This window comes from Ixodes scapularis, unplaced genomic scaffold, assembly GCF_016920785.2.
Source record: "Ixodes scapularis isolate PalLabHiFi unplaced genomic scaffold, ASM1692078v2 PGA_scaffold2__306_contigs__length_199485367, whole genome shotgun sequence".
NCBI classification, from domain to species: Eukaryota; Metazoa; Arthropoda; class Arachnida; order Ixodida; family Ixodidae; genus Ixodes; species Ixodes scapularis.
The window spans coordinates 198,416,295-198,443,405 of record NW_024609857.1 but is presented as its reverse complement, the minus strand read 5'-3'; the positions used below and the strand labels follow the sequence as shown (position 1 = coordinate 198,443,405).

The window sequence follows — 27,111 nt, the reverse complement described above, 5'->3', positions numbered from 1 at the left end:
CGTTTCTTGGTTAGTGGCGTTGTGCTTGAGTATTTTTGGGTCCCACCAGTGCCACTATAGCTGATGTAAAGAGAAGAAACGTTTCTACCCAATATCGTTGCACAGCCCCTTTAGGAGCGACGAGTGCGCTGTAAGAAAGGTGTGCAAGGACCGTGTCACCGTCATGGTGGCAGTGAACATAACCGGCAACGAAAAATGCAAGCTTCTGGTTTTGGGGAAAGCAGAAAAACCCAGATCTTTTAAAGGAGTGAAAACTCTTCCCACACAGTACACCACCAATAAGAATGCTCGGATGACCACTGCATTTTTCCGAGAGGCTGACGCAAAGTTCCCGGCAGAGAGACGCAAAGTTCCCGGCAGAGAGGCGCAAAGTGCTGCTTTTTTTCACAACTGCAGCGCTCACGTCGGCATTCTGGTCTTGAAAGCTTGATTTCTTCCCCCTCCCAAATGCAACCTCTGTTCTACGGCCTATGGACCAGAGTGTCATCCAAAGCATAAGACGCTGTACCAGAAACACCTGCTACAGCGCATGATTCTTTGTAGGGACTGCAACAAACTGCAATGTCAGTCTTCTTAGTGCCTTTGGCATGCTGAAGCGAGCGTAGAATGCCATTAAGCAAGAAACAATCGCAACCTGTTTCCGTAAGTGCGGGTTTGTGACTCCAACCTTCAAAACAATTCAGATTGACGCTATTGACGTCGATGACGTTGAGTTATTTGTCTGCGGAGGCGGCTTCCCTGGAGCCAGTGCTGGGCAACGTGCGCGGGAATGATTTTGTGAACATCGATGCCGACTTTGAAGTGTGCGAGCTATTGACAGACGGGGAGATTGTACATTCTATACGCGCTACACCACAGGAGGCATTGGACGCTCTGCACACTTTGCCCTCTGTCACCTGTTTGCTTCGTTTTCTTGTTTGCCCTTTTCCCAGTTTGTCGTTGGCCTCACTGGAGAAGGGAACTGAAGGGTCTCTGTGTAGGCGTGCATGCTTTCGGCAACGGGGCCTTCGTAATAAGCAATGGGACCATGTTAAACTTTTTTTAAAAGGGATCATTTTAGAAAAGCGATTTTGGTAGGAGGGATTACTGTATGTAGGATTAAGATGCACCTAAATTTTCCTCCGACGGTTCATTTTTAGTTTAGTGTAGCGAGGTTTTACCACACAACACTAAGTGAGAGGCGTTCCCCGATTGCTCTCTGCCAGTGGTAAAGCCGAGCATCTTGTCGCCGGCACGGCTGAGCAGAGAGCAGGCCCAGAGCATGACCTGTCTCCGGCTGGCACTGTCCCACCACCGCCTGCTGCGTACTGCCATGGGACAAGGGGCATCTGCGGAAGACGACATCTTCGACGCCCTGCTGAGCTTCGTCGCGGCAGCCAAGAGCCAGCTGTCGCCGTGGTCCATCCAGACGGTGAGGGCCTTCTGGGAGTGTCCTTTCAAAGCTGCGTGTAGGGTGTCGGAGGTCGAGGTGCTTGCCGTCGAAGGATCTGTAAAGTCGGTGCCTGCACGCGACGAGCTCAAACTTCCATTGACGGTGCAACGTGGCTCTCACAGGTTCGGGTGGAAAAGATCCCATTAGTAAGCACATTTGCAATTTGAATTGGAACACTGTCCAGGTGATAGGGCCGCACTTTGGCGATGGACTTCCTGAGAGGCGGTAGAAATTGAGAGCGAGTTGTGCCTGGTGTTACAAACACTATTTAATAGCAACAGAATTCAAAAATAAAGTAAAGGTGCACAAAGCGCACAGATAGTTGGAAAAAAAAAAGGAATAGGACATATTATGCGAGCGTTCTGCTCTTCGTAACCACGACACGAAAGAAACACAAAAGATTCGAAAACGTAACAAAAAGAACAAGAGCCAAATCAAAGACGTCATACAGTTCGGAGGAGGAGAAGAGTCCAATCAGGGTCCCAAAATGTCAGTGGGGGTCCAGTCCCTTGCATTTTCAGTTGGGGTCGAGAAGTCGTGGTGGCCTGGGTGCGTACGATGCCCGAGCAGTGCTCACTCACAAACACGTGCACATCATTGAACACTTGCTTGGGGCCCACCAACCATCTCGACAAAGCCTTGCCCGGGGTTTGACCACCCACACCCTACTGCCCAAGCCTTGCTTCGCGTTCCACCAACAACCTCGCCGAAACCTAGCTCCGCGTTCCACCAAGAACCATACACGCGTGGCTTCTCCTTTTACAGCGGAGCTGTTAAGGGCTAGTTTCCCCAGAATCGTGTCCGGTACCAAAAAAATGTTGACGCAACACTCTCGTTGCCGCCGTCACTCATTGATGGCGGTAGCTGTCCAGAGTGTTGTGTTTGCCGGTTGTCTGCTTGCCGCCGTCGCTCATAGATGGCGACAGCACTTCTTCGGAGGAAGAAGAGCGGGAACGGAATCAGCGGCGATGTACGCAGCAGCGCGAATGGTTCCACAGCCGCCGTGAGGCCGCTATCACCTAAAGTTTCCCTGCGTCAAGCGCTTCAGATTCCCTTGCGAAAGAAGAGCAGATCGCTTGCCTGGAAAGCCACTGCCGAGAACAGAAGCTACAGCCCTGCTGCTCTTCCTTCACCAGAGTAAAAAGGACAAATTTTTTTTTTCTTCTTAGAGCTTGCATCTTTGGTGTTTGCACACTCCACTCAAAAACGGAAAGCAACAAAAAGAACAAAGACAAAACACCGTTTAATTCTGTGACATTGGCGATAGAGGTTACCTCGCAAAGCTTCGAGAAGCAGCTCCTTTCCGACGAGTGCCGACGCAAATGCCCGAGGCGTCTGAGAGTCACGCTAGTGGCGCCAACTCCCTGTAGGCACGGCAAGCGCCACGCAATCATCATCCGCTTTCGACCGAGCGCTTTCTGCCCCTTCGAGAGACTGCATCGAAAACGTGATTCTTGGGCAATTCAGTCTTCTGCGGCGGCACCCGCCATTAAAAAAATAGACGCCTACAAACCTAAGCGAGTCTACGGAAAGCATTAAGAGGCTGGAAAAAAAAAAGGGAAAGCCGAGCCGTCTGGCAGTAGTCGTGCCGGGGCTGACAGTGGCTGCAGCCAAAGGTGAGAAGAGCCTAAATGTAAGTGCTATGACATCGTTGAGTTTCTATTTTAAACGTTTGATTTCTTTTCGTGTGATTCGCGTATTTGTCATTTATTGGCGCATGATTTTCGCATTCTAATTGCAGGGTCTTTGTGTGTTAAGTTAAGCTTGTCTCTAATTTGTTTTTACGATGCATCATTGGCACCCTCGAGGTAAATTGGTAGAATGAAAAGGGCTTGCATAGTGACGCATGTTTATGAGTGTGTGAGAGTAACCTGTCTCTCCAGGCACTCCTTGTTCTGAGGACACTCTTTGAGAAGCCAGACCTTCTTGACGAGGAAGAACTCTTTGCACTTGTGGATGCACTCCGGTGAGTATCTTGTATATGCACAATTTCATTCCTTTGATATGGAAAATGTTCTTTTTATTAAGGTGCTTCAGGGTTCACTTGCTGAAGCTACGGCGTTTTTAACCGTGAGACAGACATCAGTCGCGGTCCCTAGTGATCTAGAAAGTACCCAGAACACCAACAGATGTTTGAATGTACAGCCAAATGCCTTTATGATGGACAAATGCCTCTACTATGAAAACAGCTGTTTAACGAAGTACAATGAAGTCCCGGCCAATTTCCTATCTGTTCAATGTGTTTCTCTGACTACTACAACAAATTCCCGTTTAACAAATATTTCCATTAACGAAGCAATTTTGCAGATCCACGAAGCAAAAAGGACTGGTATTACTAATTTTCTAGGTGAAAAGTAATCTATTTTGCGTAAATCGTCACTCTCAAGTGGTGCACATACAGAAGAGAGATACTGCGGTGGTGGTAACGGTTGAAACCCCCGCCGCGCCGCCTCCGCTGCCACGCCGTGCATTCTTGTTTTTTGGGTCTATATAATTTGTTACACTCAGGGACAACTGACAACTGTTATACTCAGGGACAATAACATAAAGCTACCAGCTCTATGTTATTGTGCCAAGTAGTTTGGGATTTGGGGGTTCTGGTTTCAGCTTGGGTTTTGACGTCACAGCCACGCAGTTGCTACGGTTAATCTTTCCAAATGAGGATCGCAGTTGAGGATGCTGAACCGTGATCGCCGTGCAGGCACATCCGTGTCCAACGTTTCCTCGTCTGCCATGTGCTTGGTTGGTTCTGCCTTATGCTGCCGCACCTGCTCCTACGCCATCTAGTGTCTATACATTCAATTGAAAGCAGCGCAGCCGCTTTGAGAGCCTCTTCTGAATGACATAGGGCAGCACAAGCCGCCACCCGATTGCGGAAAGGCCAAACTTACACAGTTGGTGAATGCCTTTGCTACGTGATCAGGGCTCGTTATCGATGCTTAGTGTTTGTTGTGATTCATATTCTGATAAGTCGATTGAGTTTGTTGCGTGAAGTTTGGACAGCGGGCAATTAGTCTTCTGCAAAAGGTGCCTGGGCTGGTTTGCTCATCTTGCGGTCGCGGCCGCGGCCAAGAGGGATTTTTCTGTCACGTGACCAGCTCCATGGGGACAAGGAAGTACCTAGCGTCCCTGCCTAATGGCGGAGTGATCCGCATCGCTTCAAGCACAAAAGCCTAATGTCGCTCGCAGAAACTGATTGCAGGGACTTTCAACTGGAGTCCAATTGACCGCCCCTTTCTACTGTAGGAGCGGCAGGTAAAGTTACGGCCAGGGAGGGTAAATAGAAGCCAAAATGAAGAAGAAACCACAGGAGATAAAAGCGTTAGCAGCATATTTATCTACCTCCGCCGGCGCCAGTGCCTTGCGCCTGCTGCTATGGTCGAGAGGTTAAAGCGCCGGTACTTGTCGTCGCGGCGTAAAAGTTCCGGGTTCAAATCGTGCTAGAGACTTCTTTTTTTTTTCTTTTTTTTTTTTGCATTTTGTGCGCGTCTTACTTTTTAGCTGTGATCCTTTTTAGGAAATCATCCACTTGCACTACTGCGCCTTACACGGTTTTTTCTGTTAGTCCCACCTGTTCAATCGAAACATCGGGAAGAAAAAAAAAAGATGAACGCAAGTTAACGCGCTAATACAATCATTTCATTCCATTTGTTGATCCAAAGTCATTTTAGGAGTTTGCACTAGAGTGAGGGACTTAAAATGACTTTGGATCATAAATGGAATTAATTATAATGAATTCCATTTGTTGTTCCAAAGTCATTTTAGCTGTTTGCATTAGAGAGAGGGTTTGCGATGTCGACGCCTGATTCATTTTTGCATTCGGTCGTGATCGTCCGCTAATCTAACTAAAATTCAACAAGTAATGTGGTAATATTACAAAACGATTGCCACAACAAAATGTAAAGAGTATAAATATACCTTTTATCACATTCCATGCAAGTAAAAGTATGATCGCTTTTATTTCGGTTTTACTACTCTCTCAGACGTTTGACTTGCTGCCTTGCCTGTAGAATTTCGCTCAATCAGTGTAGCCACAGTTGCTAGTCTTTTTTTTTTTTTCTTTTTGCTTGTTTTTTTTTTTTCGTTTTTTTTAAATTGTCACAACTGCAGTTTTTATTAGTCCTAAATAGGCGTCTCTTGTTATTGAAAGGAATCGTAGCAAGAGCGTTGTATATTTAAAAAACACATAAAACTAGTTGCTGGGGAAAGGATGCTTGTTTCGGCTCCGTTAGTGTGAAAGCCATAGCGATGCTGTTATCTTGGTTTCCTTTTAATGAACATTATGAAATGATTGTATTAGTGCGTTAACTTGCGTTGATCCTTTTTTTTTTTTTCTTCCCGGTGTTTCGATTGAACAGGTAAGACTAACAGTAAAAATCGTGTAAGGCGCAGTAGTGCAAGTGGATGATTTCCTAAAAAGGATCACAGTTAAAAAGTAAGACACGCGCAAAATACAAAAAAAAAAAAGAAGTAAAAAAAAAAAAAAAAAGTCCCATAGCAGAACGCGCGAGGCGCCGGCGGAGGTAGATAAATATATGCTGCTACTGCTTTTATCTCCTGTGGTTTCTTCTTTATTTTGGCTTCTTTTTACCCTCCCTAGCCGTAACTTTACCTGCCGCTCCTACAGTAGAAAGGGGCGGTCAATTGGACTCCAATTGAAAGTCCCTGCAATCAGTTTCTGCGAGCGACATTAGGCTTTTATGCTTGAAGCGATGCGGATCTCTCCGCCATTTGGCAGGGACGCTAGGTACTTCAATGTCCCCTTGGAGCTGGTCACGTGACGGAAAAATCCCTCTTGGCCGCGGCCGCGGCCGCAGCCGCAAGATGAACAATCCGGCCCTGGTGTCTCGACTGTCGACAAACTTTGCCAGTGGCAGTACTGGCGGTGTGTCTGCTAGCTTGGTGTGCTAGCTGCAGGACAGTCTCCGGGAGCTTGGGCCTGTAGTACCGTATTTACTCGCATAATGAACATGCCTCCCGCAACGGGGACCAATATGTGGACATTTTTTTTTTTCCCTCGCGTAATCAACGCATTTTGTATTTTCGGCTCAGCGAGTCTCGAATTGCGTCTAATCTAGCTAGCCACCAAGCCAATTTTCTTCTGCCTCCAAGTGGTCAGACCAATTCAAGCCAAGCCCAGCCGCTCTCTTAATGGCTGCAAGTGAGTAGTTGCGGTAGTTGCGAAAATGATCAGCCGTGAAGCCAAGTGGCGCGAACACTTGATGAAGCTTGGGTCAAAGAATTGCCCAGCCCCGGACATTCTTCGCCTATCGGATGCATTGATATCAACAAACACGCCATCGTCTGTGGTCCACTTTCGGTCAGTGAAATCGTGAAGGTGGTTAGGCCTAATTTCACATACTCCGGGTAAATGCGTTTGTTTAATCCCTAACAGAATGGCGCAGCGAGGTGCATGTTGCGTCGTAGGTTGAGAGTGTCTAGCAGCCCTTGGTAACAGCCGTCTCCGTGAACGAAACTTGAACCGTGCGAGTGGGCCTCGGCGGTCAGCGGTTGGACCTTGTACGAGTTTTTATACGCGTAGTGGCAGTATATACCTAAGCACACCGCTGGATACTAGGAATATATACAGTGTAGACCGCATATAACATATGTCGCGGGAGTCGCGAAAATCCCCACTATAAGCGGTACCACGCTATAACCAAAACATAAATTTTTCAGGCCAAAATACATGCCATCAGACAACTTACCTTTGTAAAAGAATTTATTTTATGTTAGATGAAAAATAAAGCTTACTCTGAGGAAAGTCTTTATTTCACCAGACTAGTACACTTCTCTCTCAAGTGCGTCACACATTTTGAAAGAAATGAGCGACTTTTGCCTGGCGCAGCCTTTTAACGGCGTCGCGGGTTGCGGACGGACGTTGTGAGCGTTCAGGATTGCTAACCCTAATCACTTTTCTCCGGTGATGAAAACGCGTGAAAATTCGCATCCTTTATACGGTACGCGCCAGTAATACCTTCAACTTGAGCACAGGCATGAAATGCTTCAAATAAGAAATCCGGGCGATGTTCGAAAACACAAATGCTTAGGAAGCACCACTGCAGTCGAAGTAAACAAACACGACGACACGGGCGTTTCTGCCGTCTTGAGAGCGCCGCCACAACATCGCCGCACGAGTAGGTGGATCTTCCCTTCTAGTACGTGCTGGGTTATCATAGCGACACACAACGACAATTCACAGTAAAGGATAGCGCTTTTATGCGGAACGATGAGCTACCACCATGCCGTCTACGTCGACGATCACAAACGATGCCATGTTTCTGGATAGAAGCAGCCGGCCCGCGACCGGCATGCAACGCGCGTGAACACTTCTCCTCGACCTGCGATTGGTCTGTTGTTGCGGTTATTTTCCAACGCAGCGGAGGGATGCACGCATGTGAACGACACGTGCGTACGTCCCTCCTATTTATTTACCTATTTACCTATTTATTTATTTATTTTACCCTCGGGGCCAGGGGAATTACAGAGGGGAGTGGTAGATATAAACAAAACAAACAACATGGAACAACAGTAGAACAAAACTTCGATAATGGGGAAAACATGGTTACTAACACTTGTACGAAACAGAGCACAATCAACAATTGATGCAACTGATGAAGGTAACTGATTCCATTCTTTTGTGACTCTCGGAATAAACAAATTAAAATATTTATTGTAGCGGCAAGATGGAATGCCTACTTTGTGCTGGTGATCTAGACGAGCTGAAAAGAATGATGGTGGGGTGAATAGCTAATTTCTGGAAACTGGGTTGTGGTGGAATAATTTGTGAAAAAGACAAATGCTAGTAATTCTGCGGCGGTGTGCGAGGCTGGGTAGAAGTGAAATGTCCTTCATTGATGTCACGCTTGCGGTCTGGTTATAATTAGCCAAAATAAAACGTGCAGATCTATTCTGAACGGATTCGATTGAGTCAGTAAGGTAAGTAGTACCGGGATCCCAGATGGAGGCTGCATATTCAAGCTTAGAGCGTACGAATGTCTTATAAAGAAATAGTTTTAGCCAAGAAGGGGCTAGGAAAAAGTTACGTTTAAGATAACCAAGCATGCGGTTAGCGTTATTAATCACGTAAGTTACATGCAGGTTCCAGGAAAGATAGGAGCTAAGTATCACACCAAGGTATTAATAAGAGTCTCCAAGTTCTAATGGTGTGTTATTAAGATTATAAGTAGCAGTAAAGGTAGCTTTACAGGTTATGCACATTAGCTTGCATTTTTTAATGTTGAGTTCCATTGACCAAAGCTCACACCATAGAAAGATAGAATTCAAATCATGCTGCAATTGTTGGGAATCGGAGTCACTAGATATTATTCGGTAGACAGCGCAGTCGTCGACAAATAATCTTATTGAGGAAGAGACAACACTGGGCAGATCGTTAATGTAAATGAGAAAAAAAGTAACGGACCTAGGACTGACCCTTGTGGTACTCCAGAAGAGGCAGTTGCGGGGCAGAGTGAACACCATTGCAGGTTACAAATTGCGAACGATCCGTTAAGAATGCTACCAGCCAATGAAATACGTTAGCGTCGATGTTAAGTTTGCTTAGTTTCCGGAGTAGAAGTTTATCTGATACCTTATCGAACGCTTTAGAGAAATAAAAAAAAAAATACAGTCCACCTAGGATACCTGGTCGAGAGCAACATGAAAATCATTAATAATGCAGAGTAGCTGTGTTTCACAAGAAAACATTTTTCTAAACCTATGCTGAGCCGAGGAGAAGAATAAGTTGGATTCAAGAAAATTGACGAGTTGCGTGTATATGATGTGCTCGAAGACTTTACATGGAATGCTAGTTAGTGAGATAGGCCTATAATTGAAGAGGGAGTGCTTGTCACCAGCTTTGTGCAGAGGAATAACTTTTCCAGTTTTCCAGTCATGAGGTAAAGATCCGGTGTCGAGTGACTGTTGAAATATCTTCGCAAGTATAAGAGAGGAGTACTGATTAGTAGGGATGGGCGAATATTCGGTTAATACGAATAGCAAATCGAATTCTGTTCTATTCGGTATTCGCTTCGAATCGAATTTAAGTATTCGACAAAATCGAATTATTCGACAATATCGAATTATTCGACAATATAGAATTATTCGACCTTTCGAAATACAGTCAAACCCGACTATATCGAACCCGTTTACATTGAATTATTCCTTATATCGAACAATTGTTGTGCACAGTAATGTTACAGTGATAATATATAGCAAAAACTATGGTTGCATCGAACAAAAATAGCAGCCGCTACCGATATATCGGAACTGCCAAGAGCGCCGTTTTGCTCTGCAAGCTGGCTTTCCCCCAACGCGCAGCCGCATTGGGGGAAAGCCAGCTTGCAAAGCACGCTAACATTTTTTTTTTTTTTCTTTGGGCGGCCGCGTTGATTGTTCAGAAAAAAATAAAATATATCTTTTGCGGAGAGACGGTGCTCCGTGCTCCGTCCGCAAAAGAGAATATTATTTTTTCTTCCAAATTGACGCGGCCGCCCAGAGAGAGAAAAAAAAGCCAGCTTGCTTTGCTAGTTGGCTTCCCCCAACGCACCACCTGTTTTAGGGGAAAGCCAACTTACAGAGCAAAACGGCGCTCTGCAGGAGGTGCTCCCGTTGGACGTGCTCCGTGCTCTCGGCATATTTCGGCGCTAATGCGCGAATATAGAAGGCAGCGGCCCAAGAATTTTGGAGTCCATCGATAGCGTAGAAAAATATCGTTATCACGGATGCAATGAAGAAAAAGCAGTAGAAGATGCAAGACTACTTCATTGTGTAATATTTCAGCAGAAAGGGGATTTTTGAGAGTCAAGTTCATTAAAACTTTTATATCTAATTACCCGCTATATCGAACTGGTAGACTTTTTTTGCAAGTTCAATATAAACGGGTTTCACTTACTCTGGCTTGGATTTAAAGGGGTACTCCGCCGATTTTTGAGCTACCTCAACTAACTATATTTTCTGACTCGCAGGCCTTTACCCTTTCTGGAATGCTATTTAATATCGTGAAATTCATAATAGTTATTGCGAAATCGGCAAATGAAAATGATGCAAAAACAGACATTCAAATATACCCGCCCTTTTCAGGGCCGTGACGTCAGTGGAAGTTCAGCTTGCCAGTCGGGCGAGCAGTCTAAAAAATAGAATATGCCAATTATTTGTTCCGTGCTGGAGCGCGGGGACTGGAGCGAGCTTCCAAGGCATTCATTTGACACCATGAAACTGCTTCAAATCAGTCGGGAACAAATTCTACAGTCCAAAGAGTGAACCCCTGCACTTCCAATGACGTCACTTTTTCATTGTTGCCAGTAGAGACTTTCAGTTTGAAAAACACGGTGAGGACCAAAATTGTAAATTCAATAACTTCGTGAAAAAAAATTATTTTGACCTAATATTTGGGATACTATTTTGGCGATGTTGTTTAGCGAGTTTAGCAAAATTTCAAGCAAATCGGGGACCATGAAGAAATCGGCGGAGTACCCCTTTAAGGCCAGGTGGCGCAAGCTTCCGACCGTTTTGTGCTACCGAACTCAATACACTTGAAATTAACAATTACAGTATGTCAAATACCAAATAGGGGCAAATATAAAACTATAGTTTAAACATATTTTGTGGTATTTTTTGCTAGTACTATTCGAACTATTCTATTCGAAATTATTCGACCAAAATCCCTATTCGCTTCGAATTCGATTCGGACCCAAAATCCTCTATTCGCCCATGCCTACTGATTAGTTGCTTTGAGGAACTTAGAGTTGATTTCATCTGTGCCTGTAGCCGAAGACAACTTAAGGTCATTTATAATTTTTGAAACGCCATCGGGATTAATGATGACATGATCCATGAATGAGAGAGTGTTTACACAATATGTCGGATCAGTGTTGCTGGAAGGGTTGAAAAAAGACTTAATGAACACTTCGTTAAAAATTTAGTAACAATGAGATTCGTCAATCTGAGTGTTGTCTGCTGTTTTTAGTGAAATCACAGATGGCCTATCGCGACAGCTCATAACATGCCAAAATTTCCGAGGATTATTTTGGAGCATAGATGGTAAGACCTGGTTAAAAAACTTGAACTTCGCATCTTTAATCGCATTCTTATAACTTTCAGCAGCATCATCGTATTTCTGCCAGCGAACTGGACAGAGCGTAGCTTTTGCGGCTCTGAATAGGCGTTTCTTTTTGTTTGAAAGTCTGGGGAGCACTCTGTTGAACCAAGGTGCACTAGCCTTGACAATGATAGTTTTCAAAGGAATGTATTTTTCAGTAAGTGTGCTAATCATTTCTTTAGAGTGTCCAGTTGGTCTCAACAGAGCGCTCCATAACCTTTGCAAAATATAGATCTAAAAAAGTACACAAATCACCGTTAATAGCATCAAAATTCGCTTTGCTGTAGTTGCGAATCACCTTTTTCTGATTACTGGCACAACTTGAAGGAATAGTCAGTGAAAAATGTAGCAATCACACCAAGGCCAGGAAGATAAGAAATTGGACCAATCAGACTAGGTACAGTAGTTAAAATAAGATCTAAAATGTTTGACGTAGCAGCCGTTATTCTTGTTGGCATGTCGACTAATTGAGACAAATGGAATTCGGGTACACCGGCCAAAAAGCTGGCACACTCAAGTGGAAAAGGATCGGTGCCTCCAGAACCTCTACTTCTCGCTTTAAGCGAGAAGTAGAGGTTCTGGAGGCACTGCTCAGTCGTTCATCCATCGTGGTGAACTACACGTTCATGGTGCTGCAGCCAGTCCTCGTGGGTCTTGCCGTGAAAGGGCGTCGGAGTGCGGGGAGTGACGGACAGGATGAGGACAAATGGGGTAGTCATCGTCGCAGTCTTCTTCTTTTGCTTCTGCGGCAGGGGTCCGAATTCCAGGGGTTGTCCCTTAGTACGGTGGCTTGCTCGGGCATCGGCGTCTTCCGCGAAGGGTAGCCTTCCGGGGCAGAGCTCCTCACTCGGCCGGGGTGTCTTCGGAGGTGTTCGCTCCGTGGGCATAGGATGCTGTACCCTGCTCCTCCACCAAAATGTTGCAAATGACAGATGGTGAGGCGACGAATAAACAGAAACTAAACGTTAGAATTGGCGAACTTGTGCCAAAAACCAAAATACAAAGAAGTAGCATCGCAAGCGCGCAAGGTTGACGGAATAGCAGATTCGAGCGCATGCGCGAGACTGACTGTATTAGTACTGCAGATCTTGCAGTTGAAGTGAAGGGGTGGGCGATGTCTCGGAATTTTTATGTTACGGATATTCAGCCAGAAAAACAGGATGGGCACTTTCTCGAGGGTGTGCATTCGTACAGGATTCTGCGGTAAGGCAGCGGAACAATTGTGAGTGTCGAAAGTGTCGACCCACGGGCCGACACTTTCATTTGCTAAGGCGAACGCCTTATATGTCTCATCGTACAGTCGACCTCCAAAGTCCGTAAGCAAAAACACAATCAACGGCACGAAAAGTATAAAAACACAGAGGCGACACGAGAGGTGAGAAAACACATAGGCGCCACGAAAGGTACCAAAACCCGCAGTTTGCCAATGGATGATGAGATGGCATTACTTGTGCCAGAATCGGCGGAGGCACGAGCGCGCCGCAAGCCCAGCGGGAGAGGAGGACACTCTCGCTTGGGCAGCGGTGAAGGGCGGGCGTGCGACATGCCGTGAGATCAGCGGCGCCAAAAGTGCGTCGTCAGAAAGCGCGCTGTCTTCGGAGGTTCGCTATCACTAGGATCGGCGCTTGGGCTTTCGCCTTCAAGTCATCTCACGGATAACATAAATGACCCTGTGAATTTTTTTTCTCTCGGGGTCTGAAGGCGTTATAGACAAAAGTGGACACTGTAACATAAACATAAAAGTAAAAACAATAAAAAGACAAAAATAAAAAATTAGTAGGAAACATTGAAAAAGTTTAATTGCAATTCTAAAATGAGCGATGTTAGTAACTGAAACTAGGACTGCGGGAAGGTGATTCCAATCAATTGAGGGTTGGGGCGAGAAGGGGGCGTTAAAAGTAGATGTGCTGCAATGGGGGATCCATACTTTTAGTTAATGATTGCTGCGTAATGATATGTGGGACAGCGCTTGCAGGGGTGGTCCAGCTGTGCCAATTGCGCCATTTTGATAAATTCTCCTTTACCTGCGCCTTGCTGCGCCTAAAGACACAAATTGCGCCAAACTGCGCCAAAAAGTGCTAGTCGGTCCGTGAACGAATTCTTTTTTGGAAGAATGGCGTTTTCGGCTGGCAACCCGGTGGGAGTTTTATTTTCTAGGCTAGGTGGCGCAAGCTGCCGCCCGATATAAAGGGTAGAGCCATTACCATAGCCATCACAATCCAATTCAGGTTTCCGGCCTTTCCGGCCCAGTGGCATTATTGCGCATTATTGTTTTGTTGCGACCGTTTTTGATATGCGGCGTTGTGGCTGTTCATTTCTGCATCGCCACTACAAAGTCCTCTTGAAGATGAGCCAACGTGAGTACTTTTTTTTTCTGCATGCGCGTTTTAAGTTACAGACCCCATTAGGAGAAATTTGCTCGGACGCTCGTTCACCGGCAGACCAGCGGCATCAATACCGAACGTGGTACTCTTTTCGATCGCGTGGTCGTTGCTTGATTTCCTTGTTGCGAATTGTTGCGTGTTCCTTTTCATGTCAAATGCCGTAAACGATTGGTCACCCCTTGGTTGTCATACTGTCGCGCTGCGTGCGAACTCAGAATAGAGCTTTCAAACATGTTTAATAAATCGCTATAGTTTTGGATTCTCGGACGTTTTGAGTACATTTATCACGATCACGAAAAACAGGTCGACTTACAATTGTATAAATACATATTCACCGCGGTAACCATAAAGTTTGTAGATCATGGCAAAAAAGTTTTGGCGTATTTTCTTGGTTTGTTTAAAATTGTAATTTTGTCCTTTTTTTCTAGAGCGAAGCACCAAGTTTAAAGACTCAGTACTCAGTGAGGTGGACTCAAATAATGATTTAATTAGTCTCTGGTGCAAAAAGGGGACTCACAAAACTGATGCATTTTGCGTCCTCTGCAATTCATCAATTTCCTGCGCACAACATGGAGTAGCTGCCATCAAACGTCACGCAGCATTGAAGAAACATGTTGAAGCTGCTGCAAGGCACAGAGATGAAGACGGAAACCTTCAGCCCCCCAAATTGGTGCAAGCCGCATTGGATTTCTCACAAGGTGCTTCTGGCACATCACTCCAAGCCCAAGTGTGGAAAGCGGAATCAATTTTCGCTATGTCCGTTGTTTCAAAGTCTATCCCTTTCTCGTGGGGAGACAGTGCTACGGGAATGTATGAGTGTATGTTCCCGGACAGCGAGTTTGCTAAGAAGTTTAGCTGCAGCAGGTCCAAGTTATCACGCGTCGTGTCCGATGGACTCGGCCCTTACTTCAAGTCCAGAGTTGTGAGTGAGCAAATGTTTTCTTCTCCGTGATGATCGACGAAACCCCAAAGCCAGAGAAAAGAACGCAGCAACTGGATGTGCTTGTTAGGTACTTTTCTAACAGCCAGCAACAGGTTGTCGTTGAGCATGTGCAATTGTACAACCTCGGGCGTGCCACCGCGGAAGTAATTGTGGGCTGCGTAGAAGACGCGCTGACTGAGCTACCAAAGAGAGGGCTTGTTTGTTTTTTCAGTGACGGGCCTAACGTCATGAAAAGCGTGAGGAACAAGCTCCAAAAGGATATGCCATCAAGTTTGGTTGACATCAACAACTGCAACCTTCACAAAGTCCACAATGCTTTTGCAAAAGGTCTCGATGCGTTTGGCTCGGATATTGAGGAGGTCGTCCGAAACGTCTACTACTACTTCAAAAGCGCTGTTCGTGCTGAAGCCCTCGGAGAATGTCAGGAGGCTCTAGGGATTGCTTCTCATGTGTTTCTGCGTCATGTCTCCAATCGCTGGCTCACACTTCAAGATTCACTGTGTCGTGTCCTAGAACAATTCGAAGCGCTGAAGTCATACTTTCACAAGGCAAGCATGACAAAGCAGCGAGTGAACACTCAGATTCTTCACAGCAAGCTTGCTGCAGCATTTTCAAAGAAAGACCTTTATGCCAAGGTGTTGTTCTTGAAGAACTGTGCCGAGCTTTTTTCTCGGCTTCAGACACTGTTTCAGAAGCAAGAGCCCCTGCTACACATACTCCACGCGGAGTTGCTGTCTCTAGTCCAGCGAATCCTCAGCCGTTGTTTGAGGAGTGCAGCCTATGTGGACAAGAGTGCGGAGGAACTGAAGAAACTTGATGTGCAGGACTCTACCCTGTGGATAACCAAACCAGAAGTGGGTATGGACACTGAGCAGGCAATGCTGAAATGGGATCCAGGTGAAAAGAAGCGGTTACTTCTTGGGGCCCGTGCCTTCTACTTGGCTTGCTCGAAAGACCTCCTGCAGAAGCTGCCTCTTGACAATAAAGTCCTTCAGCACACAAGTCTCTTGGGATTGCAGCCCAGCGACGTGGAGTCAGAAGTCCGATCCTTGCGATACCTTGCTTCCCAGCTGCCTCAAGTGCTTGAGAGCGACCACGTGTCATCACTGGTCGATGAGTGGCATCTGCTGAAATGTGACTCTGCTAACAGTCTTCAATTGATGGAAGATGGACGGATCGACACTTGTTGGGCTACAGTATTTCAACAAAAGTGCGCAGCTGGTCAGCAGATGTACCCTCTGTTGTCAAGGCTAGTAAAGGCGCTGCTCTCTCTACCTCATGGCAACGCGGACTGTGAGCGAGGCTTCAGTGAGAATAAGCATCTCCTTGAAGGCCGAGCCTCATTGTGCATTGCGAGCATCAACGGATTGCGGCAAGTGAAGACCTACCTGCAGAGGTATGATGGAGATGCCACAAAGGTGCCCCTGTCACCAGACCTTCTGCGAAGCGTCAAAAGAGCAAGAGCCCGGTACGAGGAAGGAATTGGAAGCAGAGAGGCCGACATGAAGAGAAAGAAGCCTGACAGCGCACAAGTTGATGCTGACAACTCGCATGACAAGCGCTTAAAAAGCAGTTGGAGGAAAGGGTGATCTCGTGCCGTGTGTTGCTGAAGAGGGCGGAAGAGACCATTGGTGCAGGACTGAAGTGCCAAAGCTTGGAAAAAGTAGAAGGTGGCCAAACTATGTTAGCTGAAGCCAATGCTACTTTGTCACGCACTCTTTGCGAGCTGGATGAACTGAAAAAGAAATGCAAAAAGCATTGAGTCAATATTTTTTTTTTTCACCTGTGATATATAGCCTACAGTCAAAAGGCAAGAAGTATTAAGCAATATTTTAGTTTTCATCTGTGATATTTTGTTACATAGTTAAGCTTTAGCTGCAAGAATGTTCTGTCATAAATAAAATGGTTTTCTTATGATGAGTTCTTTTCTTTGTAAATTACTATATGAAATTCAGATGTTCGTGACACACACACATATATATATATATATATATATATATATATATATATATATATATATATATATATATATATATATATATATATATATATAGGGGGTGAGGTAAGATTGACAAGGGCAGCCGTAATATATATATAATAATAAAGACATGGCACAGAACTGCTCTATGTTCATGCTGCTCCAAAATGTTTAGTTTTCCTGATACCAAGTTGCTCCAAAACAAGGTTTTCCGTGCTCCAAAAGGGGAGTTTATGTGATACGAATTGCTCCAAAATTGGGTTTTTCTTGCTCCAAAAATTGCTCCAAAACCTAAAATGGCTGGACCACCACTGCGCTTGTCATACCCTCAGTTCTAGCCATCAAAACACTTGGCATGTGCGAATAGTGGATTGTGAGTTTGAAATGAATTCAAACCGAATGGGGGTTTTGGTTGAATATTTTCTAATAAAATATTGAATAGTTTCTCCGAGCCTTTCACTATTGTGCTACACTTAAATGAAAACCCAGTTATACTCGAGAAGGTTGTCCCCAATTTCTAAGCTAAGTTAATTTTAATTTATCTATACTTGTGAACTGTGGGTTCTGAAAGACAAGCGCCCACATTGGGATGGCAAGTAAATTATGCATATGACATAAAATTAGACTTATAGAAATGCCCAGCTATACCTAACCGGGATTTATATACGCAAATATTCTTCCTTAAATCTTGAATTTAAAAAAAGTAAAAAAAAGATGATCATCAAGGATGAACGCAGATTCACTGGACGTTGCTGCATAATAGCCGCAGTTCAATTTAGAAAATTTTTATATTAACGTAGATATCAACATTCACAAAGTTTGTTTCTTTTCAAATGCACCAGGTATGCATGTGTATGTACCAGGCCACTTTGAAAGTGTGTTTTTATCCCAAATGCATGACTGCAAAATTTTTACTTTTTGAAGTGTTGAGCGCGGTGGGTTAGCCCTGTTGAACGTGCTTCTTGCCGAGCACCCGTGCACTGCAGAGACACACATGGGCCAGTTGGGAAACCAGAAGTATGAAAAGTGGAGCAGCGCATTCCTCCGACAAGTCGGGAACATATGTTTCCGACAAGCATCGGCACAGCCATTGCTGTTTACATTCGGTCGAATAATGAAGATGGCAGCAACGAGATTTTTTTTCTTTTTTGGTAGCTGAAAACAGCATTTCGCTAGCCCATCTGTTGGCAACTGCGTAGGCACGTGACGACGCCGCCGGCCGCCCGCTGCCATTTCGCCGTCTGCCACGTGCACGCCGAGATCACTCGCGCCTCGTCTACTTTTGTTTGGCCTGTTGGAAAAATGCCGCCTGCCGTTAAAAAGCTTAAGTTTGTGACGCTTCAGGAGAAGTCTGCAATCATCGCCGAAGCTGCAAAAGGCAGAAAGAGGTCGGATATTGCGGAGGAGTTCAGTATCCCGTGCAGCTGACTTTCTAGGATTCTGAAATCCAAGGACAGCTTCAATTTTGGTTCTGGAAAGTAATAAATGTGCTTGTTTGTCCATTTTTGCGATAGCGAAATTCTCACGAGAACGAAAAAAATTGCCTTCCCCGACGGTTTCGTTATTGCGGGGTTCGACTGTGTTTGAATATTTGCTCAATCCTATGAAACAGCATACCTACACGACCTTGCACCTGGCCAAGTCCTACACTGATGTCCAGGAGGAAGTGACCGTCTTTCATGACCGATCGGCAAGGAGGTTTCTCCCAGCCACTGGCAGTGTCTGCCGCCTTTTGGGCATCCAAGCACAGGCCAAGTTGTGAGAATGGCACCTCCCTGTGGTTGCAGGCAACTGACGCAGGCTCAGCACCGGCACCTGGAAGTGGCTGCCGCCCTGCTGGACCTGTCCTCGGCCAGCGTCCTGCCGGCCCTGGACGCCTGTCCTGCAGCCAGCAACTCCAGGCACTGCTTCCTCGTCATCCTGGCAGCCTATGCGTAAGGGGGTCCCAGGGTCTGGCCTGTCTAGCCAACCTGCGGTCATACTCTCTGTCTCGTCCTTTAAAGACATCAATTTTCCGCTTTTTACGGGCTAACTCCGGAAATTATTCTGTATCACCCATAGAACAAAGAAGAGAAAAACACTTTTTCTTACATGCGCTATTTTTTATTTTAAATAATGAAACAAATCGAGCATCTTTTGAGTGATGTCGCCAGGTGTACGACCGGGTTTCCCACTGAGTTCTGTAGACGTTTCAAGGATTAGTACAGTGTAGACCGCATATAACGTATGTCGCGGGAGTTGCGAAAATCCGCACTATAAGCGGTACCGCGCTATAACCGAAACATCACTTTTTCAGGCCAAAATACATGCCATGAGACAACTTACCTTTGTAAAACAATTTATTTTGTGTTAGATGAAAAATAAAGCTTAGTTTGAGGAAAGTCTATTTCACCAAACTAGTACACTTCTCTCTCAAGTGTGTCACACATTTTGAAAGAAATGAGTGACTTTTGCCTGGCGTGGCCTTTTAATGGCGTCGCGGGTTGCCGACGGACATTGCGAGCGTTCAGGATTGCTAACCCTAATAACTTTTCTCCGGCGATGAAAACGCGTGAAAATTCGCATCCTTTATATGGTACGCGCCAGTAATACCTTCAACTTGAGCACAGGCATGAAATGCTTCAAATAAGAAATCCGGGCGATGTTCGAAAACACAAATGCTTAGAAAGCACCACTGTAGTTGAAGTAAACAAACACAACGACACGGGCGTTTCCGCCATCTTGAGAGTGCCGCCACGACATCGCCGCACGAGTAGGTGGATCTTCCCTTCTAGTATGTGCTGGGTTATCATGGCGACACACAACGACAATTCACAGTAAAGGATAGCGCTTTTACGCGGAACGATGAGCTTCCACCACGCCGTCTCGTCAACGATCACAACCGACGCCATGTTTGCGGATAGAAGCAGCCGGCTGGCGACCAGCATGCAATGCGCGCGAACACTTCTCCTCGACCTGCGATTGGTCTGTCGTTGCTGTTGTTTCCAACGCAGCGGAGGGACGCACGCACGTGAAGGACACATGCGTGCCTTCCTCCGCCGCTATGGCAACTGAAGCCTCTCTCTTCGCTTCTCCCCGCTTCTTCGAGCCTTCGAGCAACTTCCTTGCCCCGCGAGTGCTGCTTGCGGCCATTGCGGCTCGCGCTGTTATCTAGTGTCGCACAGGGAAGCGTGCTCGCTGTGCCGGTCAATTGGCGCGCTGTTCCAAAAACCGCACTATAACCGGTATTTCCCTTCGCACGCTTGCATTTTAAGCGGTATGTAAATACATGGAGTTCTATGGGAAGCGAACCGGTGGTTTAAAAAAGCCACCTTATACCCGGTCCTGCACTATAAGTGGTTACGTTGTAAGTGGTCTATACTGTATCTTGCAAAGTTGTGGCGAGCGGTCAACACAGCATACTGCTCGCCATAAGGCAGACAGTGAGTGTAGCAGCGGGGGGGATTGGTTTTGGTGGTTTCACTGTACGTGGGGCAGGCAAAATCGGCTCGAATTATTCAAAGATTGAATTAAAGATTTATGGCAAATTGCTAGGCAATCCTTTTATACGTGCAACATTCTAGTATCTCAAACGTTTAGCTATACAGTAATCCCTCATTATAACTAAGTCAACGGGACTGCAAAAAAATTTGATATAAGCGGTGATTCAATAAAAGTGATAGAGCCAAAAAAACGGTGCCACCAACCTCGAAGCTGGACAGGTCCACTGCTGAACACTCTGACCGTATGTTTAATCGAACGAACCTGAGTTATGAACATGCCACGGCAGCTTTACCGAGTAAAAGAATAATTAAGTGGAGTTTGCCGATAATTTCATCCTGGCATCAATTCTCCTCGAAATGCTCCAGATATCCCAAGAACACTGTCACTGCTGCTGCACTCTGTTTGTTTTGAAGCAGCCGTAGGATGTTTCGCGTGTCCACAGTCCTCGGCGTTTCCCTAGGTGCCTCTCCGACGTCGCTTCGTGTTTACCCTGGCCGCAGGCAAGGTCTATGCTCGCAGCATCCGTGGCGGGAGCAACAATGAGAACGTCAGCAGCGACAAGCGCGAATGAATCAAAGTTATCCTTGGTGGCTTTGCCAAACTGTTTTCACACACTTTTATAGAGATTGTTGCAGCTATGGAAATTGTGCGTCGGCTCGGCAAGCTTGCTTGCGAGAGAAAATCCGACCTGCGCTAGGCAGTTACCAATCTTTCATCTTCGTGTCGTGGGCTTGCTTTCTGCTGCGTGAGACACTTCTCGAAGTCGTCACCTTGCTTGTTCCGCAAAATGGTCGACGGTGTCGAACAGCCGATGCCGGAATGTTAGTTCTTTGGCGCTTTCGGACTTGGGCCGGCCACTTTTCTCAACCTCGCAGATCTAAGTGGCTTTCGGTAAACACTCCCGATCTCCCATAAGACGCACGTGTACACGTAGTATACCCCAGGCGCGCCCGCGCTGGCGTGTGTCGTGGGCTCCCGAAGGGATGATCAGTTCCGGGCTTCATTGCTTCCTTCACCCAATTCCGACAGGAGTTGGGTAGCGTTGGTCACGGGCGCCGATAAAACTCGAGCAGTCGGACTCGGAAGTGTTGCCGCGTCGCCCCGACCAAGGTGAGGGTTAGCTGCTGCGGATTAACTTTTCTTCTTTGAAGCTTTCCGCTTGCCCTTTTAGCAATTTCCTTTGAACTTGTGTGTCGTCCAAAACTTCCAAGCTCGAAAGTCGCGTTTTCGGTCGACGTCCATGGGGAAGAAAGCAGAATGATTGAGCAAGTTGTTGGTTCTGGTTTCAGGAGCAGTGTGACGCTAAAACAGCAAGCAAGCTTTGCCGCGCAGCACGTTGCTCTTGGCCAGTGGCGGGGCCACAATCGCATCACGTGATTCAAAAGGCCGGTGGCGACGCACATTTGTAGTGGGAAAAGCATCTATTTCTTATTATTTGTAACCAGAATACGAAACAATCGACGACAGTTTCGGAGTGAAAACGGTTAGGCCTATGCGCCGAAATAGACGCGCTGGCGGGGGACGCCGCGATCCAGAGAATTACGCGCTCGAAAATGGCTCAAATTTCTGTTGTTTTCCAACGCGAGAAGGGCTTCAAACTCATATCTGACTAATTTCGCGATGATATCCGGTCTAGATTCTTTTATACGCAAAAAAAAGGAAGGTTCAAAGATAATAAAACACTAGAAACGGAAAATAACTTTTTTTTTAAAAAGAATCGCCGTTTTTCGACTTGTATCTTTCCTTAATACTAGTGGTTTCTCGAATAAAGCAGTACTACCGCTAATCGGGCTAATAAACCTGGTGATGTTCCAGAACCTTCCATACCGCAGATTTGAACTTCAGTGTCCAGAGTGGAGAAGCTTTCATGTACAAAGCTTTATAGCCAGAGTAGTTGAATTCTATGCCTCGCGAAACAAAGAATCGACGTAATTAGCTTCGAAAAATTAGTAGCTGTTACGTGCTAGTATTTACAGTAGACCCTCAATATACTAGTGAACCTGCATTTAGTATACCTGCTAAGCCTCCCATATTATTTGAGAGATTTCCGAATTTTGACCATTTCGTACGGTTGTATGATTGACCGAAAAAGGTCCCGAGAAACGTAAATTAACCCCCCTCCCTGTCTCCGCACACAAACAAGGAGTTTTTGCCATTGCAACTGACAACAATGATGATAGCGAGGCCCAGCTGCATCTCGCTGGCACGAGCGGTGCAGTACAAATATAATGAAGTTGTTTTTCTGTAAATTCATAGTCAATTTTTCTTTAAAAAAAAACAAAACAAAAAAACTTTAGCCTAAAAGATTTTTGGGATTTGGATTTTCCGAATTTGGCAGGTATGTATGTAGTGGAGATGGGGACGTAACGAAACAAAACTGTGAATTGAAGTGTAGTACACGGTGTAATAAAACTTTGCGAGAGAATGTTGTGAGGAATGTGCAGTGATGACGACCTGAAGGGAACCGCCATGGCTGACAGGTAAGAAAGTAAAGAATCAAACTTGAGGTTGGTTCCCGCGTCGTGTCTAGCATAGTGGCACAGAAGATGGGGGTGTGTGTTGATTGCGAGAAACTTTGGAGATAAACGAACGTCTGAGATGCACGGTGGTGTTGCCTTTTGGGGGGACCCGTTTCAGAACGCTGCAGCACGACGGAAGGTTCAACGAAGGAGTCACCCAGGCTCTGGCTAGGCTGCTGCTGGAGTGCTCAAAGGTGAGGCTTGCTCCGCCCCCTTGCGTCTGCCGCCCACCAAGATTATGAGTACGCAAAACTTTAGATGGCCAAGGCTGGCTGCAGTACCAGTGGTAGAAGTACTGTGCCATTTGCACCAAGTCGCGCCATGGACAAAAGTCTGCTACATCTTGTGCCAAAGTGTCGTTTTACAGCAGAGCTGTTAAAGGGGTACTCCGCCGATTTTTGAGCTACCTCAACTAACTATATTTTCTGACTCCCAGGCCTTTACCCTTTCTGGTATGCTATTTAGTATCGTGAAATTCATAATAGTTATTGCGAAATCGGCAAATGAAAATGATGCAAAAACAGACATTCAAATATACCCGCCCTTTTCAGGGCCGTGACGTCAGTGGAGGTTCAGCTTGCCAGTCGGGCGCGCAGTCTAAAAAATAGAATATGCCAATCATTTGTTCCGTGTTGGAGCGCGGGGACTGGAGCGAGCTTCCAAAGCATTCATTTGACACCATGAAACTGCTTCGAATCAGTTGGGAACAAATTCTACAGTCCAAAGTGTGAACCCCTGCACTTCCAATGACGTCACTTTTTCATTGTTGCCAGTAGAGACTTTCAGTTTGAAAAACACGGTGAGGACCAAAATTGTAAATTCAATAACTTCGTGAAAAAAAAATTATTTTGACCTAATATTGGGGATACTATTTTGGCGATGTTGTTTGGCGAGTTTAGCAAAATTTTAAGCAAATCGGGGACCATGAAGAAATCGGCGGAGTTCCCCTTTAAGGGCTAGGTTCCCCAGGATCGTGTCCGGTACCAAAGAAATGTCGACACAAACCTACACGAACCTCTGCACAACTCGCCATCTATAAGCGACGGCGGCAACCAGGCAACCAGTCTGGTTACTGCCATTACTCATAGATGGCGGCAACCTTTCCAGCTATCATAGAAGAATGGATAGTTGGGCGAGTTGGTGGGAATTTATCGCAGGACACAGCGCGAAAAACAGATGAGGACGAAAAAGAAACACGTGACGAGCGCAGCACACGTCACGTGTGTTTCTTCTTAGTCCTCGTCTGTTTCGCGCGCTGTTTCCTGGCTCTTATCAGTTTGGGTTTGGACTCACAATGTGTCGGCCGCGTGCCCTTTCGGGGAAAGAAGACTGGGTGCGGAAGGAGCGGCGACGTATGCAGCAGCGCAAATCAGTCTGCAATCGGCGCGCGCGTTGAGCGCTTCAGATTTTTTCGCGAAAGAAGTGCAGATCGCTCGCCTGAAAAGCCACTGCCGAGAAAAGAAGCTACAGCGCCGCTGCTCTTCCTTCTTCACCAGAGTGGAAAGGCTGAAAGTTTTTTGGCCAAGAATTCTGCCACATCTGGGCCAAAATAAGTAGGGGTGTGCAAATACTCGAATATACGAACTTGAATCCAATAGAAAGTTCCCGAACAATTTGATTCGTGAATCAAATTCCTAGTGTTTGGACATTGGAATATTCGACATATTCAGTCAAAGACGCGCGGTCGGTGCGGAGCTGACAAAAAAGCCATCTTTTTTCCCGATGTAAGTGCCGTGATGTTAAACAGACCATGCGAGAAACACCTCTTGGTCCTACCATTGCACAAAAATCTAACGGACAGGTGAGAAAAAAAGAAAAGTAATGAACGCCACAAACTTTACAGCACGCAGATTTACTCACGATCGTGACACAATCTACCCTTGAATCACAACCGAAACATCTCGTTTGCACCGCTTCCAGAGAGGAATTATTGGGAGGCCAAAATTCCGCACCATGCCTAATTCTTTTCACGAGTAAAGCCCCTCGTTTCAAATTGAAGCGCCGATGTAGAACACACTTGCCACACTCACAGAAATCGGCGACTGCACGATCAAAGAAAGAAAACAACGTTAACCATGCCGATGAAACCAGCTGAGTTGTCGTCGTCATTCTTGCGGAACTGCTAGCCGCAAATTCTGATTCGGAACAAAACGGAACGGAAAAATAGTGTGCCTAGATTTGAGAGGGTTTCCAACTGTTCGATAACCGCGTTTGAATTACGAACTGCGAAAAGGTGACGAAAAGACAAAAGCGTCGATCGGGATCGGGCAAGCAGGGCAGGCGTCGTCGCTCTTCCGTTTGCTCGCCTTCTTTCCACGCGACAACACAACACATGCGCACTTACGACCGATCTGCGCTGGAGCCGTCTCCGTGGTTTCAGATTCGCTTGCTCCCTCTCTTAAATCGAGGCTCTCTAAAACAGGATAGATGGACGGAAAAATGGATGCATAGTGGCAGTTGGACAGTGACTTGCGTTGCCTAACCACATTTTTTTTCTTACTTCAGATTATATTGTTTAAGCCTGTTTACTCAAATTTAACACCTATCTGTTTATTTATGCGAAATAAAATCCGAGTGCCCTTTATCTTTCTTAAATCGGAGACCAAATATCGCAAAATGCCCCTTTTCTGAGAAATAAAAGTATTTAAAAAAAAAGTCTCGGTGTTAGGTTGTGCTTTTAACGAGAAAAAAAGGCACGCTTGACTGTAACTTTGGTTTTTTTGTGACGTCTAGGGTATATAGTATGGTGCACCGCGCATTCGCAAGGGCGCCCATCAAACCACTCTGCCATCTTGACCGCGAGGCAGCTATGCAGTTGCCTCGCCCCAGACACGATCACATTATCGTGTCGCCGCGGGGTTGATCGGGATCTTGAATTCGGCTTCCGACGTGCCACTTTCTCTCCTAGCCACTAGATGGTGCTGCAGGCGCCCCATGGCGGGCAAGGGGCGCCTGTTCCCTACCCCCATCAAGGCTAGATGATATTTATCAAAAAGCCTCGACATAACCCTTTCATCAATAAAAAAACGTTTAACCACCACCAAGGAGAAACCTCCTCGTCCATCGATTGAGATATATTCGGTAGACAGGGGGCAAAAAGTCTCTTTGAACAACGGACGCCATCGAGCCCAGGCAAGTCTGTGGCGACCAAATCTAGGGTAATCGCGGGAACGAGGCCTGGGGGCCCTCTTTGTGTTTAGCTTTGGGCTTAACGTGCACTTGTAAATATTTGTGTAATGTCGCGTGTATTTGTAGCTTAGACTGAGTGTTTTGTAGCGTTGTATTTTTTGTACCATTAAACGGGGAGCGGAATCCCGCTCCGCTGAAAGAACCATGCTGGACTCGGGTTGTTGACGGACCACGTGGGAAGTGGCGCATTGGCGGCGGTACGCGATTTCCTACAAATGGCGCATCAGCGTTGGGGCAGGTGAGCCGTAATTACGGTCGCAACGTCCGTCGACGACACTGCGTGAAAGTTCACGAGGAGCGGTCCCCCTTGTTGGCGGGTCTATACCGCAGCACTGCGAAGGTGGGAGGGGTACGTCCAAACAAGCGTTCGAGACGGCCGTGGGTAATTTCGCCCTCGTGGATTTAATGTTTTTGGCCGATGTCGCGACGTCGACGGGGCTGGCGGAGCGGAACACCGCGGCGATGACCGCAGCGCTGAGTCCAGACATACCGACGGCGCGCCATACTCCCCTCTCCTAAAAATCAAAGTCGCTGCCGCTGCACTCCAGTTTGTTTGGAAGCAGCCATAGGCATTTCCTGAATTTCCTCTCCAATGTTGCTTCGTGTTTACCCTGTCCGCACGCAAAGTCTACAATTGCAGCACCTGTGGCAGGAGCAGCAACAGGAACGTCTGGGATGACAAGTGCGAACGAATCGAAGCTATCCTCAATGGCTTTGCCAACATGTTTTCACACACCCCTGTAGTTCTGGGAATCGTGCGCCAACTCGGCAAGCATGCTTGCGAGAGAAAATTCGACGGTTGCAAAGCAGTTGGCGATCTTTCATCTTTGGGTCGCGGGTGCGCTTTCTCTTGCACGAGAAACTTCTCGAACCCGTCCAATATGCCTCGCTTGTTCTGCAAAATAATGGACAATGTCAAGCAGCCGATGCCGGAAAGTTGAATTCTTTGTCACTTTTGGACTTGGGCCAGCCACTTTTCTCAACCTCGCAGATGTAATTGAGTTTCGGTAAACGCTCCCAATCTTCCATCTGATGCACGTGTGCGTGTAGTACGCCACAGGCGCGCGCGTTGGAAGCACTCGAA

The 27,111-nt window shown here is 46.3% G+C and overlaps 1 protein-coding gene and 1 pseudogene across 1 annotated transcript in view; both read left to right on the top strand.

Moving 5' to 3' along the window:
* The window catches only part of LOC8039133 (serine-protein kinase ATM), a 397,758-nt gene that overhangs the window by 137,394 nt on the left and 233,253 nt on the right, over nucleotides 1–27,111 (top strand). Inside the window, exons 18-21 of the mRNA XM_040208992.3 lie at nucleotides 1,206–1,411; nucleotides 3,316–3,398; nucleotides 18,624–18,770; nucleotides 22,957–23,032. Coding sequence (XP_040064926.2) covers nucleotides 1,206–1,411; nucleotides 3,316–3,398; nucleotides 18,624–18,770; nucleotides 22,957–23,032 — 512 coding nt within the window. The remainder of the gene's footprint in view (nucleotides 1–1,205; nucleotides 1,412–3,315; nucleotides 3,399–18,623; nucleotides 18,771–22,956; nucleotides 23,033–27,111) is intronic.
* On the top strand, nucleotides 13,829–16,844 carry LOC120841484 (annotated as a pseudogene).